At 36.2% G+C, this 16,421-nt stretch overlaps 1 protein-coding gene and 1 non-coding gene across 10 annotated transcripts in view; both read left to right on the top strand.

The window, feature by feature from the left end:
* Positions 1 to 16,421, top strand: part of DCP2 (decapping mRNA 2) — a 66,595-nt gene that overhangs the window by 38,836 nt on the left and 11,338 nt on the right. For 3 of the 9 annotated variants that reach the window (XM_008704937.2, XM_040621969.1, XM_040621968.1), the window contains exons 8-10: positions 1,850 to 1,985; positions 4,998 to 5,108; positions 6,832 to 6,883. In XM_008704937.2, the coding sequence (XP_008703159.1) occupies positions 1,850 to 1,985; positions 4,998 to 5,108; positions 6,832 to 6,883 (299 nt within the window). Of the gene's footprint in view, positions 1 to 1,849; positions 1,986 to 4,997; positions 5,109 to 6,831; positions 6,884 to 8,959; positions 10,411 to 13,457; positions 16,397 to 16,421 lie in introns of those variants that run through there. The other 6 variants (XM_040621966.1, XM_040621965.1, XM_040621964.1 and 3 more) reach the window with 6 other exon arrangements.
* On the top strand, positions 2,729 to 2,835 carry LOC121100882. Its single transcript, XR_005832664.1, has one exon. It is a non-coding gene; the product is annotated as a U6 spliceosomal RNA (small nuclear RNA).

The following is a 16,421-nucleotide window of genomic DNA, read 5'->3' as shown; positions in this document are numbered from 1 at the left end:
TGGATTCTTTTTTGTAGGTATTATTTTGTTACTGGTCTTAGAGATAATAGAACTTTTTTTTAAAGGGTTTTTGATGAGATGAAAAAGGTTAATTGGAGTTGGAAAGGAGCTTCAGGCACATTTTAAAATAGTATACACAAGAGGGTACCAACTTTTCAGATGGGTAGATAGAACATGAGGAAAAGAAGAAAACTGCCTCTTGTGTGCGTTGCTATTGTTCTCTGTTCTCATATCCTACTTTAGAGACAATTGAGTCTCGGAAGATCATTGAATGGAGGTCTGTTTTTGTATAGGAGAGATGAGGAATGCTGTTGTATAATTTGTTCAGAAAGATAGAACTGTGAAGACTTGGGCTTACTGCTTTTCTTTCCCTAACAAAGAGTGTTTGTTGTACTGTAAAAAGTGACTGTTAACATGGACAGGAACCACAAAGAACATTTTCTTGGTTGGAACTTAATTATATCCAGATTACAATTATAGAGTAGGCTAAGTAAATAATTTTGTTAAATAAGGATGTATATTTGTAGTAAGCTTGCTAGAACTTTTATGTGTTAGGCTCAGAGAGAGCTGCATTATACATTTTCTTTAATTTAGATGTTCTGATTCTGTCTGAGGGCTTCAGAAATTAAACAGGAGCAAACCACATCTACAGGCAATAATTTTTTTAAATACATAGGGACTGTTCCATCTTAGTTGGGTTTTATGAGGACAGGAGCTTGGACTAAATGCCTTGAGAGTCATTTCTGCCTTTTAGAACCTGTGATTATAATCACCAAATTATATACTAGTAGACATAAGTGAAACAGTATAGCAAAAGTAGACAGGAGTATAGCTAAGATTAAAAAGAAACATATAAAAAGTCACAAAATAGTGACAGTGTTTGGGAAACAATGGTGTGACTGTTCATGTTTGGGAGACTCTGTCCACCATAATGTGTGATGTGAGTCCCGTATCTTGTAGTCCTAGGCTTTGTGGTCCTGGAGAGTGGAGTAAGGACATAATGAAGCAACTTTAACCAAATTTCAGGTTTCTTTGGCAGGATGGTGTGTTTTTAGCATATAGACTAATGTCTGTAATGATGTGTTGGAGGAAATACCTGAATTTTATCTCAAGAAAGTAGGCATGCTGCAATTTTATTATAATTTTTAAATGGGAAAGGAGAAGAACTCTGAAACATTCAGAAACAATACTGTAGTACAGTTCTTTGGATCAGTGACTCTGGACTGTTGTTACACATGTAAGTGGTACTGTAAAATGGTATTTCTTTATTATAAACTACTGTGTGAGTGCAACCTTTTACAATCAAATTCTTTCACATAAGAATTTGAGACCAGACCTTTATTTAATTTGCTCATATACTGTCTTGGGCCCCTTAATTTTTTGCTTTAGAATATAGCTTAAGTTTTTAGATCCTCTTCTAGCATGGAAGGGATCTGTAACTGACTTGTGCAGGATCAAATTCCACACTCTAGCTAATAAGAAGGAATGCCACTTGTATTTGTTTGTTTCAAGTAAATTTAGAATTATTTTCTTCAGGTTTTTAAAGGTATAATCACTTATAGGGGAGGAGTTGATATGGATAATTTAGGAAGGTTTGGGATTAAAAATAACACTATTAATTCATTCAAGAAATAGTGAACACCAGGCACTCTTCTGGGTGCTGGGGATAAAGCAATAGGTAAAGCAGATAAGAATCCCTGCCCTTACGGAACTTGCATTCCACTGTGGGGAGATAGGCAGTTAATAAGAAAGTAAAGTTTGTGATCTGTAAGATGAACTATCAAGATGTTAGAAAAATTTTAAGTGAAAATTTTGTGATCTGGTTTTTGTTTTTTAAATCTTGGTATAGTCGAACCAAATTCCGCCACAGTCAGCAGTTATTTCCTGAAGGTTCTCCTGGTGACCAGTGGATAAAGCACAGGCAACCACTGCAGCAAAAGCCATATAGTAATCATTCTGAAATGTCTGACCTTTTAAAAGCAAAGGTGAGTGATAATACATTTAAAGATTTTCATAACTTTAGATTTGACTTTGAAATGTATCTGAATGTAGAATTGCAGATTGACAGTTACAGAGCTCTGAATTGTTGCTCAAAGACTTCTGTGTTCCTGACTTGTGATTTGAAGCGTGGCTGAGACTTCTTAACCTTTACAGTTTCGGTATAAATACAGTGTAGTAAGTAATAAAAAGTAACATCTGACTTTGGTATATACGCCATCAGTGACAGCTCTATTATCGTGTTGTATTCTGGTGCTTGACTATACCACACTTAATTGATCCATTCTACTCTTAATGAACATTTTGGTGGTTTCTGGTTTTGGGCTTTTGCAAACAATGCTGCTATGAATATCTATGTATATTTTGATGAGCATTCTTTTGTGTATAGATAATGAACAGAATTTCTGGATTACTGGGTATGCCTGTTCTCAAATTTTATCCCCAGCCAAATACTTGAGAGCTCCATTTGTTGTACATCCTTACTAATTCTTGGCATTATCTGTCTTTATCATTTTAGCCATCCATTTGGGTGCTACTCTTCTTTGTTTTCATGCTTTTAAAAAATATACTGGGTTCATCAAAATTACAGACTTTTCATGCATCAGAGGACACTCTCAAAGAGTGAAACAACATAACCCACAGAATGGGACAATTATTTGCAAACCACATATCTGATGTTAGATTAACATCCAGAACTCCTTTAACTCAACAACAAAAAAAACCCCAATTAATGCTCACTTCAGCAGCACGTATCCTAAAATTGGAATGATACAGAGAAGATTAGCATGGCTCCTGCGCGAGGATGACACGCAAATTCATGAAAAAACCCCAATTAAAAAAATGAACAAACAACTTGAATAGACATTTCCCCAAAGAAGATATGCAAATGGCCAATAAACACATGAAAAGATTCTCAGCATCATTAGTCATTAGAGAAATGCAAATCAATACCACACTGAGGTACCACTTCATATCCATTAGGATAGCTGTAATAAGAAAAAGAAAAGGAAAATAGCAAGTGTTGACAAGAATGTGGAGAAATTAGAATCCCTGTGCATTTTTGGTGGGCATGTAAATGGTACAGCTGCCATGGAAAATAGCTTGGTGGTTCCTCAGAAAGTTAAATACAGAATCACCATATGATCTAGCAACTCCACTTCCTGGGTATATACCTCACAAAATTGAAAGCAAGGACTCAACCAGGTAACTTGTATACCAGTGTTCATAGTGGCATTATTCACAATAACCCAAAGGTGGAAGCAGCCCGCATGTCTGTCAACAGATTAACGGATGAACAGAATATACATACAGAGGTATATTAGTCGTAAAAAAGCATGAAATCGTGACACACACATGCTACAACGTGGTCATTGAAACTTAGACACATGCTGCATGCAATAAGTCACACACCAAGGACAAATATTGTACCGTTCTGCTTAGATTTGGTACCTAATAGACGAATTTATAGATACAGATTTATTTGAGGTTACCGAAGCTGAGGGACAGGGGAATCCAGAGTTATTTAATGGGTATAAAGTTTCTGTTTTGGATGATGAAAAAAGTTCTGGAGTTGGATACAGGTGGTGGTCGTACAACATTGGGACTATACTTATTGCCAGTGAATTGTACATTTCAAAGTAAAGTGGTAAACTTTGTATTTCTTGTACCACACTAAAAAATACCAGGAAGAGCAGAATGAATGAAATTGAATTAAAAGAATGTGGTAACATGAGTTTCTGTAAACTTATTTCCTTACTATTTAAAAAAAAATTTTTTTTATTGGAGTCTAGTTGACAATGTTATGTTAGTTTCAGGTATACAACATAGTGATTCATCATCTCTGTATGTCACCACAAGTGTAGCTGCCATCTGTCACCATACAACCACCATATAATGCTATTACAATGTGATTGACTGTATTCCCTACACTGTGTCTTTTATTGTTGTGACTTACTCATTCCATAACTACAAGCCTGTGTCTCCCACTCCCCTTCACCCATTTTGTCCATCCCCCTTCTGGAACCATCAGTTTGTTCTCTGTTCCGTTACCATTCTTTATTTAAATTAGCTTATTGTTGGGGCACTGGGGTCTCAGAAGAGCATGCAGCTCTTGATCTTGGGTCGTGAATTTGAGCCCCATGTTGAAATGAAAACTTAAAAAAAAGTTAGCCTATTGTTTTCAAGCTATTTTAGGAACTGCTTAACTTTTTTTTGTAGGTAGGTAGAATATAAAATATATTTTGATATTTTTAAAAATACAATAAAGTATTTTATTCACATTGTTTTAGTCTTCTTAACTAGCTGTCCTTTTAAGACCTGTAGGGACAAATTAATGTTTAAAAACTTTATTTTTTAAGTTAAACTTAGAATTTTTGGGGGGGAGGGATAAGAAAATTAACTCTGTTAAATAATACAATTGCAAAATGTCCACTAATGCATGTTCAGGCTTTAGGTCTAACTTCAGGGATAATGGCCTAAGTTTCTAAAATACCAGTCTTTATTTCATATAAAGGATTATTAATTTAAAAATGCTTACTTGTTTGTTAATAATTTAAAGCAGATTTTAGGGTAACAGTTGATCACATCTGCTATATATTCCTTGTTTTAAGAACTGTGGCCGGTGTGCCTTGGCAGTCCCCTCACAGATTATTTTGACAGTTGTATAAGGTTCTCAAACTTGTTCCTCTCTCCCCCTCCATTTTTTTTTTAAACTCATGCATTGTAAACAAAATCTGTAAGCAGAAATGGGATAAGACAAGATTCCTTGGGACCATTGCACTTGCTATTTCATACCTTTAGTGGAATCTTGTTTTGTGAAGCAGTGTGTTCTGTAAAAAAATATTGATATGATGTGGTTCCCCAGTGTTCTAGGAGAATTTTTGGAAGACTTTGTTAAACTCGTATTCAGCCAGCTAAACATAACCTTGGGGGTATATGCTTTTGTCCTGTTACATTATATTGTAGGCTTACATTTTATTTTTTTCTCATTGGAAAAACAGAATCAAAGTATGAGGGGAAATGGCAGAAAACAGTATCAGGATTCACCTAATCAAAAGAAAAGAACAAACGGGGTCCACAGCCAGCCAGCCAAGCAGCAGAATCCCTTAATGGTAAGACTTAACAGCTCTAATTCTAAGAAGGCAGTTCACCCTATTTTTAGGAGTGGAGCAAGGGCATTGTCAAAAGCACATTGAATTGATATATTGATAAGATTTTATGGAATGAAATTGTGCATTATTTGCTCACTTAAAATCTCTGACTATGTTACAGATTTGTCACATCGATTCAGTTGCACATCTGATTTTTGCTTTTTTATGTGGGTATTTAAATATTTTTTATTACTGTGAAAATAGTTTGTAGTCAACCCTGCTTTCTAAAAGAAAGAGCAAGTCCTTGGCTATTTTTCTGTATTTTTCTAAATAGAGTCTGTATTGTTTTAATAAAGTTGAAAGTTGGGAAGAACATCATTGTGTATTTTTTTCCTTCAAGTTGATAGAATTTAAAAAGTTAAAAATAAAATCAAGCCAGTGCCATAGTCCTTAGACTAGGCCTAAAGACAGATTACTGTGAGCGTTTTAAGGCATTTACTTTCACTCTTTTAGTCTGTGCTCCAGAAAGTAGCAATTCATAACTAACGGGTCTCCATTTCTTATCTTTTCTGTAAGTCCTGGTATTTGTATGTTGAGTTTTCTTGTAGTTTCACCTACTTCTCTTTTTTTAATAGTGGGTGATAATAGCAGTTTTAAGGTTTTAGCTAAAATTTTTTGCCTGATTTTCTGTTTGCTGTTTACTTAAGTTGGGGTGTATTGATTCCATGGGCAAACACATGTTAAAGATGAGTTTACTGTTAGGTTACTTGCCTTCTACTATTATACTTTTTTCCTGTCAGATTGGCACAGATAAAAAGAGAGCCATTTGTATATTGTTGAGTGTTTCCGCAACACTTAAAAATAACTAATTGGTTCAGTTTTCTAGGGAGATAGCTTGGCTATATGGAAAGCCTGAAAAGGTTCTTAAGTTGTTTCCCTAGAAGAAGATGTTAAAGAATGTTCATCCCGTTACTGTTTTGAATAATGAAAATGTGGAAACAATCTAAATATCCAAGAATATAATTTTAAATGCAATATCATAGATCTATGCAGTGGACTACCATGTAGTCATTAAAAATGATGGTGCGGGTTTATATTTATTGAAAAAAAATATGTTCACAGTATGTTACATTTAAAAAGTAGACTGGGGCACCTGGGTGGCTCAGTGGGTGAGCATCCAACTCTTGATTTCAGCTCAGGTCATGATCTCAGGATCATGGGATTGAGCCCCATGTGATCGAGCCTCATGTTGGGCTCTGCGCTCAGTGGGGAGTCTGCTAGAGTTTCTCTCTCTCCCCCTCCCCCTGTTCTCATGTGCTCATGTTTTTTCCCTCTTCCTCTAAAACAACTAAATCTTTAAAAAATAAAAAAAAAAGGTTATAGAATAGTCCTATGTACCGAATAATTCCACTTATTTTTAGTAATTATGAAGAAAATTCACAGTATCTTCATAGAGAAAAAGCTACAAAGATCCACCAAAATGTTAATTATCTCTGGGTTGAGAAATTTAACGAGTAATTTTTTTCCTGGTATTTCTATATTGTACATGTAATCAAGAACTAAAAAAAGTTTTAGGCTTAAAATAAAAAAAAAATAAAAATACCAGTGTAAGACTGGGGATGGTGATTATATTACTGGTTTAATTTTCCTCCTGAGAAATTTGATCATATGTCTCCTCATTTATAGTAAGTAGAGTAACTGCAGCTGGTGTGTTGTGTGTGTGTGTGTGTGTTTTTTTTAATAGAAATGTGAAAAAAGACTTCATCCGCGAAAACTTCAGGATAATTTCGAAACAGGCAAGTCATTTTCTTTTTAAAATCTCTGGTGGAATTTGATTTGGTTTTGGCCTAACCTTGATTTTAGTTAAGTATGATGGACTGTGATAGATAAGCAGGAAGAGTTGAACATGTCTGTAGAGAGTTCATATATGTGGTCATGTTCTCTAAATATGAAACTTGCTAAAATGAACTTAAATGGTCGAGATGAAATGATTTCCCCTTTCAGTGTGCTGTTTTTATGTGTGAGTGTCAAATCTTGGTGCTATGTATGACCGTTGTAAGTCAATAAATATTAGTGAGAGGAGAGTAGAACCAAGTATTGTAAAGGTGAGGAGACCTCATTCTCACATCTATATATAAGAGTAGTAACTTCAGAAGGGCAACATTTCCCACCTTAGGAGGTAATTAGCAACTTTTTAAGGAGGTACTATGGATAGCTTTTATTAACATGACATCAGTCCTCAGTTATAAAGAGTAGGTGTGTGATCTGATTTGGAAAGTAATGGTGATGAATGTAGAAAGTTCTTTGGTAATACTGATTTAATAGACGTCATTTGGAAGTACAGTAGACTTTTCTTATGTGCTGTTTTGAATTGCGTGAAATCCCTGTGCAGTAGATACACATTTATTCACCATTTAAATGTAAGGCCTTCATATAGAAAAGTCTGAGAAATAAAAAGCATTTTAATCATATTTTCTTGCAGTACTATTTATTATTTAAGCAGGATAAATGCTATTTTAAAAGCTTTAACCCTGTTTTGGAAAATTAAGGTTAACTATAAAGTCGTAGAAACTATCAGTTTGGTATACATAGGTATGGGGGTAGAAGTCATCTTAAGATTTTTCTGGCCATGTTGTCTGGTGGGGACATGATAGGCTGATGGTTTAATTAACGTAAGCTCAGAAATCGGTTACTTTACAAATCTTTAAAAAGGCGTATGTTCAGGAAGAAGACATTAAAAGAGGGTAAACTATAACTCCATATACCCAGCTTAGTTGGGCATAGTATGGACATATAAAATTTGTCTTGAGGTATAAAAGGATTTTTGTCCTGGGAAACCTCATTTGAGATTTTCTTTGTACCTCAGCCTCTTTTTTTTTTTTTTTTTTTTCCTCAGCCCCTTTTTTTTTTTTTTTTTTTTTTTTTAAGATTTTATTGGGGAGAGAGAGAGAGCATGTGAGCACACAAGCAGGGGGAGGGAGGGCAGAAGGAAAAGGAGAAGCAGGTTCCCTGGAACTTCATCCCCGGACCCTGAGATCATGACCTGGGCTGAAGGCAGACGCTTAACCGACTGAACCTTCCAGGTGCCTGTGCCTCAGCCTCTTGATGTCTGTTCCCAATCCACTTTCCTGGTCAGGTCTCTGCTCTACCTTTAAAACAAAAAAATAAAAACAAGCCCTGGTAAGTTGGGAGTTTTGTTGGACCATGTTTTTGAAAATTTGGATTTTTCTTTAGGTTAATATATTCTCTGAAGATTTGGTAAGCTCCATCTTTATTTTTGTAGAATTAGACTCTTTACACATCTTAGATTACAGTTGTAGTCTTTACAGTGCTTGCCTTTATTTAGTTAGTTTTTAGATTTATTTATTCATTTGACAGAGAGCACAAGTAGGCAGAGCGGCAGGCAGAGGGAGAGGGAGAAGTAGGCTCTCCGCTGAGCAGGGAGCCCGACGTGGGATTCAGTCGCAGGACGCTGGGATCATGACCTGGGCCGAAGGCAGCCACTTAACCAGTCTGCACCACCCAGGCGCCCCTACATTTTGATCTTTGTTAAGAAGCTCCCCTTATGTTGGCACAGAAAAATTGGGAGGTAGACAAAAGTGTGCCCATTTTTGAAAGCATGTGAATATTAAGGGTCTTAAAGGCTGAGACTAAGATTTTGAATGAATGTGTGGAAATCAATAATCATAGATGAGAAAATCAGTTGAGCCTCAGTTTAGGGAAAGTATCTTGGTGTTCTACTTGGGTTAGATTTAGAGTGTGGTGAGGAAAAATATATACTGTACATGAATTCCTTTATCACAAAAGTTGGGAAGGGCAGTATTTGAGTTCTTACTAAGTTACTGAGTTTGTTTATTTATTTATTTAAACAGATGCTGTATATGACTTGCCTTGCTCCAGTGAAGACCAGTTGCTAGAACATGCCGAGGGACAGTCTGTGGCATGTAATGGTCATTGCAAGTTCCCCTTTTCATCCAGAGCCTTTTTGAGTTTTAAGTTTGACCATAATGCTATAATGAAAATCTTGGACCTTTGATAGCAGCAGATGTGTTGTGGAAGTCCCAGGATCAGAGACCTGTTGCATTTGAGTGGGTGTCTCTTTGAGCCTTACCTTTCTCAGGTGTTTTAAAGAAATGCAGGGAGGTAATGATGTTTCTGAAGATAACGTTCTCTGCAGAAGAGAGAGTAGAAAGAAACATAAGTTTGCACTGTAAATGCAGTTATAACCTTTTATACAGATATACCTTTTCAGTGTTTGGCTAACGAATTTAAGTTGCTTTTTATGAGAGCATTTTGTTCTGTGTGATTGTGATTTTTATTTCGTGTTCTGGTCAAGAAAATAGTGTTAGAGTCATCATTAGGTAGCCAAGTTAATGGGAATGCTCCATCTGTCCATGACAATGATTGCAATAAGAGTTTCCTTGTGTTGACATTTTTAAAAGAAACTGAAAATTCACAAAATATTAAATGAATGCGAGAGCTAAAAATGTCACAGAAGTCAAGATTGCAGGCCATCTGCTTTGGTGGCATTTTGTGCATTTCTCTGCTTCTAACCATTTAGGTTCTCTAATCCTCTCTGCTGGGAGATTTGTTGAAAGGTTTTATTTAGAGCCAGCATCTACTATGTAATGTTCATGTTAAAAATGAACACAGCACTTCATTAAAGGACAAAGTCCTCAGCCTGGACAGGGACTGAGTTGGTTGGGTGGGGAGTGGACGCTCTGACTTGGAGTTGAGAGCCTTGTGCAGTCAGCAAACCTGGCAGGGCGCTGGGGAGTGGGGGGAGGGGAGCGTGGCCCAAGGAGGCGGGGACCTGGCAACTGCTTTGGTGGCAGCTGCTTTGGTCTTGTCTTCACTGTCCTGCCGCTGACTCTTCAGTATTGTACAATGGTTTCATTCCTGTGAAAATTTATTCTCTATCACAGTTGTGTAAATATGAATGGAATACTGACATTATTAGGTTTTGCATTGCATCTCGGTGTTCATCTCTGGAAACAAATGTTGTATTAGGTTCCAATTTGCAGTAGTGGCAGAAACTGACATGCTTTTATGAGCATGCTGAAGCCCCTGGATGATGGAGCGGGAAGGGAAAGGGTATGCGATTCACCCAGGTACAAATAAAGCATTTTATTAGGGGACGATCAGAACATGAAGGTAACATAAATAACTCACTTCTAGGACTGTATTTTGCTCCTCCAGGATTCTTAAATCTTCTTAAGATGGCAATGCCCATTTTAAGAAGAATTTCAGCTCTAATCGAGGACAATCACCAGGACTTTTAAGGGGACTTTAGTGTTCGGGCTGCTTCTGACCTCATTTGAAGGTATTTCTTTTGGGGGGGTGATGTGTGAGCATATGTGTGCGTGTGCATCTGCCATGTGGGTTTTAAAAATCTTTTTTTACGTGTGGTATCCACAAAATATATCTCTGCTTGTAAATTTTATTGTAGAAATCTTTATTCTGTATAGATAGCCTATTTAATAGGGGTTCTATTTAACCCAGTAGGACTTTCAGAAGAAGTACTCTTGTAAGGAATTCACTTGGTATTTCTTTGCTTTAGCTTTTAAATGGCTTGATTTTAAAGGAGAAATTCTATTTATTAATAAAAGTGTCACCCTCTTGGTGCTAAGCAGGAGAATTCACGATTACAGCAGTGTGTTTAAAATTGGGTTATTCATAATCCTGCATCTTGTAATGTGACAAACTTGTGAATCCTTCCGTGACCTTTTTTAAAATACATTATATGATTGCTTTTGGAAGCTCTTACTGTTCTTTCCAGAAATACAGCTGCTTTGCTTGGGTCTCCTTGAGCCATATTTATAGCTGGTCCCAGCATTCCAGATTTCTATTAAATTGTTAAGGGAGTGAAAACTTAGTTTGCCTATAGCAGGTAAATCATTTTCACTCATTTACTATCATCTGGAAACCGTATAATTTTAGTGATTTCCTGTGTGTCTGTGTGTGTGGTTTTGTTTTGTTTTTTGAATATTTTGGTCAGTCTCTCTGGTGCCTAGAGTTGTGTTTTTCAGCTCTTATACAAAAGCAAAAGAGATTAGAGTTAGTTACCATAAGTATGTCCTCTAAAGGTGTTGAGCCTTTTCAAGAACCAACAGAGTATCTCTTTTCAATTACAGCAGTTTAACTCTGGTTAAATGGTATTGCTGTTGTGCTGCTTCGTTTAATGCACTGTGGAACAAAACAAGGGTATTGTTGGGATGGGATTTTGGTAACTTGAGGCTTTTAGCTCTCTTGACAGTTGGAGATAAGAAAAGATGTGAGTTAAAGTTTCTGTGTGTGATGTGACTTAACTATGCAGAAAATGGGGAAGTTGGGTGTACCTATTTTAGGTCCATCTGCTGTACTTACTCCCTTGAACCTGTGTATTAGTTTCTCAGTGTTCAGGTTACCTTGAGAAAGGCCATGCTTAGCACAGAACTGGATTTCTCCTTTGAGAAATTTTAGCATGGTTTGAAGAAATCAAGTGATAAAGAGTGTGCTGAATATGCAATAATTTACTTCTGTGTGCTGCATTTTAAGAAGCTGGATGAGAAGAGTAGTTGTGTTGGCTTCGTTGTGTTTTATGTCTTTGAGAGAAAAATAGGTCTTTGAATTCACTTGTTAAATGTTCTTATGTTCCAAACTTACATGTTCCAAGGTTCAGTGCACTGTGAATCTTTTATTTTTTTAAATTTTGTAGGTGTTTTTATGTATAACTGTAATGATTTGTAAGATGTTAAATGAACTTTTTTGTACTTAACCATCGTTATCCAAAAGATAGGGGTATATAGTTTACATGCTTTCACAAGTTTCTGTTAAGAAATAGCAAATGAATGGTTTTAGGATTTCAACCAGTGACCCTCTTCCTGAGACATAAACTGAAGAGCACCCTTAGCGTGGGTGAAATTTGAAGAGGTTTGAAACTTTAGTTGGATTCTCACGTTACTGTATAAAAGCAACTCTCCTATGCCGTCAAGGGATTTGTGGTCACTGCTTGCTGCTTTGAGCTTTGGATATTCTTATTTTTCTATTAAATATCAATTAGTTAGTGCAGATAATTAAGATGTATAGCAAAATATGGCAAAAATACTTTTATGCTATAAGATTGGGTTGGTACTTTGTCTTTTACGGCTTTAGTAGTTTGTGTGTAATATCAAATAAAAACTCAAACCTAAGTGAATGGCATCCTTCCACAGGGATTATATTTAAATTTTATTATAAAGATCAACATATTATGGTGGTTTTTAGAAAAGTTCAGGTCTAAGTGCATGTATGCATTAAAAACATTTCATTACCTAATTCCCTCTTTTTTGTTTGTTTCCAACAGTTAACGTGAATAGTAAGGAGCAAAGTCAATTTAAAAATTAGATTGTTTGCCAAGTTACTTTTCTTTCTATAATATCTCTTGGTTTTTTATATTTATTTTTGTACCAGTACCTCCCTCTGCCTCTTGAGATTTTGTTTTGATTGACATCTGTTTTGTCTCTGTGTTCTCTGAGGAAGTGTTTTCTTTGCATATTAATCATAGTTACAAGGTCAGATTCATTAACGTTTTTATGATTGAAAAAAAGTGTAACTTAGTGATTTTTGACTGAGATTATATTCTGGCCTGGGGAAGGGGCTCATATGTATTGTCCTAACTTTAGATTAGTGATAAGCAAGACATTTCTTGCTTTGTCTGAAGGTATCAATATCCTTTACCTTTAAGTTTAAGTACCTGTCTCTGGGTAAGCAGGTGTTAGTAAAACAACAGTTCTGTTAAACCTTATTTCTGATAGCTTGGTAAAGCCTAGCTAGAGTTCCTCATTTTATATTCTGTCCTAAGACTTCAAAGTGTATTTGTATAGTTGCCAAGAACTCTAAAAATGAGATTATGATGGCCTCAGCATCTTTTTCTTCCTAGAATTGAGTTGCTCTTGAAGTTTATACTAGTGTATCCTGAAGGTGGCAGATTGCAAATAGGCAATAAAGCCTCTGTCCCGTGCTTTCAAAATAAAGTTCTAGATTGCAGTTCCAAAATATAGGATAGATTATTATAGCACAAAAGTGGCCTGAGGGGAGGAGATAGCTATCCTTGCTAGGCAAAGAGAGTGTAAGGAAGAAATATTAGAAGATAAACCAGTGCTTAAGTGCTGTCTGTTGTATTAGGCTAGCAATGTGATCATTGCCTAGTCAAGCAGTGTCTAATATATATGGCTGTTACCAAGTGTTTTCTAGCTCTGGATAAAGTTATTATTTTTTTACGGTCGCCAAGCAGTCTAGTAAATCTAAAGTAATTTTTCTCACTTTAAAGATCGGTGTTTGGGAGTCTGGTCCTTCCTGTGCTGATAATTTACAACTCCAGCCACACTGAAGTTCTCTGCTTTCTTACAGGAGCATAAGTCAGAGCACAGCCAGCCATGGTCAGGCGTGTGACGTAGCCACTTCATGAGGTACCTGTACATTCGTGCTGAATGTGATCCATTCCTTTCCATCTAGTTCTCTTGTGACAAACAGCATTTACTATTGAAACAGTAAAGCTAGGGAGGAGAATAAAGCTACCTTTCATACATGGGAGTGGACCTGAAGGGCTGGCTTCCACCAGCTTAGTTGCTCAGACTTTAATGTAAAGTACAAAGAATTGTAAATTAAAAACTATGGGAAAGTATGGAAGTTTTATTTTGAGAGATGTTTATAATTGAATCTTTAATCTGGGTCCCCAGATTAATGAAATCACTAGTAAAGAGATTCCATTTGTCTTGTGTCTTCTGTGGTTAGCAGAGGGGATGGTCTAGGGATGGTAGTGGCTGGAAAGCACAGTCTGAAAAGAATTGACTGTGACACAGTGCTTGCATTAGCTGTGTTGTAGTATTGGCCGGCGGTGCTTGGGGGGAAGGGAGTGGATGCAGAAATCAGTTGCTGTGGTTTGTAACCACATGGACCCTCCTCTTAGTAGACTTCTTTAGTCCTTTAGTCCAATGGAAGAATAAGGCCCTGAACATATATAGGTGCTGCTTTTTTGGTGGGAGGGCTCTTGTAGGGGTTTGGGTGGTGTTTTGATTATTGGCTTCTGAAGCCAGGAAGAGGCCACAGAGCCCCCACTGCTACCCCACCTGCCCTTTGTATCTTGTCCCTTGTATAGAATAGTTTGTGCTACATCCTTATGTGAAATCTGCCACTTTGGGAATTTATATGCAGTGATCATATCTTGCCCTTCAGAGATGATCTCACTTGACCCTTGATCCACAAGCGGAGAGGAAGGCTATGGACACCAGTGCTGTTTTGGGTCTCAGTGCATGTAGCTGTCAGATTGTCTGGGAACAAAGAAAACTGTGGTTCTAAGGTGAAATTGGCAGTGTTCTGCTAGTCCTTAGTCCTTGAGAAGTCTTAGTTAACAGTCTTAGGTTGTGGGCTTTCTGAGATAGAATGTAACATTTTAATTTAATCTGCTTTTAATTCATTGAGTTTCTGAAACAATCTCTAGCTACAAACTATGGTGTGAAACATTTTGGGCACAAATCCACATTGTTAGTCCTTGCTCAAGCTTTAAGAATTTAGCTAGTTCTTTGTAAAATATCTTGGTTTATATTACTATTTCGTGATACTTTGGAATCAACTATGGATGGCAGCAAATGAAAGCAAAGATTCTCAGCTGAATGCAGTTTAGCAGGTAGTAACTGTTCCTCAGCAGTTGGGTTAGATGTTAATACTTTCTGCAGCGAGCGGCAGTGGACTTGCTCTCTTCGTGTCCTGTGTATATGGTGTGCACTGGTAGAAAAGCACAACAGACGTATCTACAGGAGTTTCCCTGTGCATTTCACTACTGTCCTAGGGGACTCCTGTCTCTGTTGTTCATTTTAGGTTTGCATTTGGATGCTGTACAAGTACCTTTTAATTTGAAATATAGGTATCTGAAGAACTGAGTCTTTTACTTTTTTGCTCATTTCACTTCGAAGTTAGGACAGGAGACAGCTAACTGACTTTCCATTTTCTTACAAACTTTTCCTTCAGTAACAGGGAAGGAAAATAAAACCATGAACTATTTTGTATATATATATAACACACACATTATATATATACACATACATATATTTTCTTATGATTGTGTTTGAAGTTTATTTAGCTTAATACCTTATAAAAAATCATCTTTGGTAATTGACACATACAATTCAGATTTAAAAGTTTACCTGTTGGCTTTAATGAAAATTTAAAAACAGTCTTATTTCAGAATAAAATGATTAATCAAATGGAATTATAGTTCATGTATTAACAAGTGAAATTCTGTATAAGATTGTTTTTCATGCAGTTTGGATGGGAAAGGGAATAAGAATTTTTCTTTTTAACCCTACCACTTCTAAAACAAGGGTTTGAAGTGTCTTTTATGCTGCAGAGACTAGGTAGTGTTCAAGGAAGATTGTGTAGTCTTAAAACAGTTTTCTTAGGAGAAGGTTTTAGTCTGGAGAAGGTGAAGAGACTTATGCTGAGTGATGTTAAATTTTATGTGGGACCTACAAAAGCTGGTAGAAAAAAATTGAAATGGTTTCCCTAAATATGATGTTGAGAAAACTGGACTTTAGGGTAAATGTGATTTGTAAACTCTTCAGTAATCATTTTTGTCTTGTGTGAAAGGATTTAACATTTAATTTTTGCCTTAATTATCACAGCATTTTATGACTTTACCTTCTAGGGCATTTTAACGTTTAGAAAAAGACTGTAAGTAAACCACTGGAATAATTCTGTCTCTGGTAGTAATGAAGTTCCTGGTGCTTGTTTTGGTTAATTGTCGAACAATTAGAGCAGAAAAGGAACCCCAAAATACCTGTTTACCTTGTTATACAAATTGGTAACTTTCAGATGGATTTATTGTGTTTCTGGATTTATTACATTCTGGCTAAACAGTAGCTTTGTCTCTTTTCCCTTAGTGTTAATCAAAGGATGAGGACTGATTGTCACTTATATTGGGTGTGACTATCATAAATTAAGATTTTCCAGTGAGTTTAAATGTTTGCAGGATTATTGTACTTCCACAGTTGACTAGCAATGCCAGCTGTAATCTCCCCTGAGAAAATGAACAAAGTCCTGTGTCTTAACAGTTATTATGCTCTTTTTTTGAAAGCTTTTTGATGTAAATAACACCAGTTTAGAAATTAAAAACCTTTTATCTTACAGAATACAATTTGAATGAATGAAGGTTTCCTTTTGTATTTTAAAACATTTTTACAGTTGGTTGTTCAAATATTGGCTTTCTGTAAAAATATTGTGTTAAATTTAGACTGTTTGTAGTGCAATATCAATAAATTTTGCTGCTTGGGCAGTTTTAATTACTACCTTAACCTGGTTCCTGTTACTGTTACTTGT

This window comes from Ursus maritimus, unplaced genomic scaffold, assembly GCF_017311325.1.
Source record: "Ursus maritimus isolate PB19 unplaced genomic scaffold, ASM1731132v1 scaffold_5, whole genome shotgun sequence".
Taxonomy (NCBI): domain Eukaryota; kingdom Metazoa; phylum Chordata; class Mammalia; order Carnivora; family Ursidae; genus Ursus; species Ursus maritimus.
This window is presented reverse-complemented; position numbering and strand designations above follow the sequence as displayed.